The sequence below is a fragment of the Galeopterus variegatus genome, unplaced genomic scaffold (genome assembly GCF_000696425.1).
Source record: "Galeopterus variegatus unplaced genomic scaffold, G_variegatus-3.0.2 Scaffold14850, whole genome shotgun sequence".
Classification (NCBI taxonomy): domain Eukaryota; kingdom Metazoa; phylum Chordata; class Mammalia; order Dermoptera; family Cynocephalidae; genus Galeopterus; species Galeopterus variegatus.
Window position 1 is genome coordinate 18745 of NW_007740961.1, and position 1150 is coordinate 19894.

General features: G+C 33.6%; 1 protein-coding gene across 1 annotated transcript; it reads right to left on the reverse strand.

Annotated features, from left to right (window-relative positions):
• Positions 1 to 559: 559 nt before the first annotated feature.
• Positions 560 to 1144, reverse strand: LOC103582083 (taste receptor type 2 member 19-like; the record flags this gene model as incomplete). The annotated part of the gene is made up of 1 exon (XM_008563770.1): positions 560 to 1144. A coding segment is annotated over one exon (585 nt), but the record flags the coding sequence as incomplete, so codon positions are not given.
• Positions 1145 to 1150: the final 6 nt, after the last annotated feature.

A 1150-nucleotide genomic window follows, 5' to 3' on the forward strand; every position in this document is an offset into this window, starting at 1 on the left:
TCTCCTGATAATGTGTAAATATATATATGTATGTATACCTCATGAATCATTGAATGGAAAGTGATAAAGTGAAAAAAGTGAGAAAACTGCTGGCTGCTTATGGATTCAGAGAAAGGTACAATAAGAAATATTCGTAAATTGACTCAAACTATTGGCAACCTGATATGCATAAAAATTATAACCTGCATATTTCATTAAATATGAGTCTGCTGTGTAGATTTTTGACATTTTTATTAACATTTTTCCAAAGAGGTAAAAACTGAAACACTATATTACTTTTTGCTGGCAAAAATTCTTATGCTTAGGTAATGCATTTAATATTTTTCCTTTTGTATTAACATATTATATATATACATACATATATATGAAACTAACCTTTTATATGCATAAATATGAGCCTATTTCAGATAAATATTTGAAAAATATTCAATGTTACACATTACAGAAGAAACCCAAAGAAAGGTGAAATACCACCCAAGAATTCTTTAACAGCTTTTTTCTTCTAGCTTGTATAAGATGCTCACCAGAATGTTCTATGGATGTGAGTCTTTTCCAGCATTCAACAGCACCTCAGCTGCCACAGCACCAAAAGAGAAGCCTTTCTCAGTTCACCATTTGCCAGAATCAGGATAAGTGTGTGGACTGAAGGATAAGCACTTGCAGTAGTCTGAACAAACATCAGGACCAGTTTGTTCTGCAACACCTCAGAATGGAAAGTTGTTATTTGAAGAGACAGGAAGTAAATAGCAAATAGTGAAAGGGAAAACATCACAGATATCATGGCTCTCATATGAGCACTGACGCTAGGATCTCTGAATCCTGTTGCACTGACCTTCATATTCTTGAGATGCTTCCATAGCGAGAAGATTAACAGGAGAAAAAAACTGAGGGATGCAGAAAAGGGTATGAAGGATCCCATGGTGAATATAATCAGTTTTGAAAAGGTTTCAGTGTCACTCTTTCTGGAACTTGAAGTCATATTTCTTTTATATGAATGTATTTGGATGCTGATATATATGCTTATCATAGTAAGATTAAAAGGCATGAAGACTAATGTGCCCAGCACTATTACCAGAACTATCATTTCAAGTCTATGCTTTAGGTGAAGAAAAACAGGATTTGAAAAATTGGCTATCTTGAGAAAGTAAAA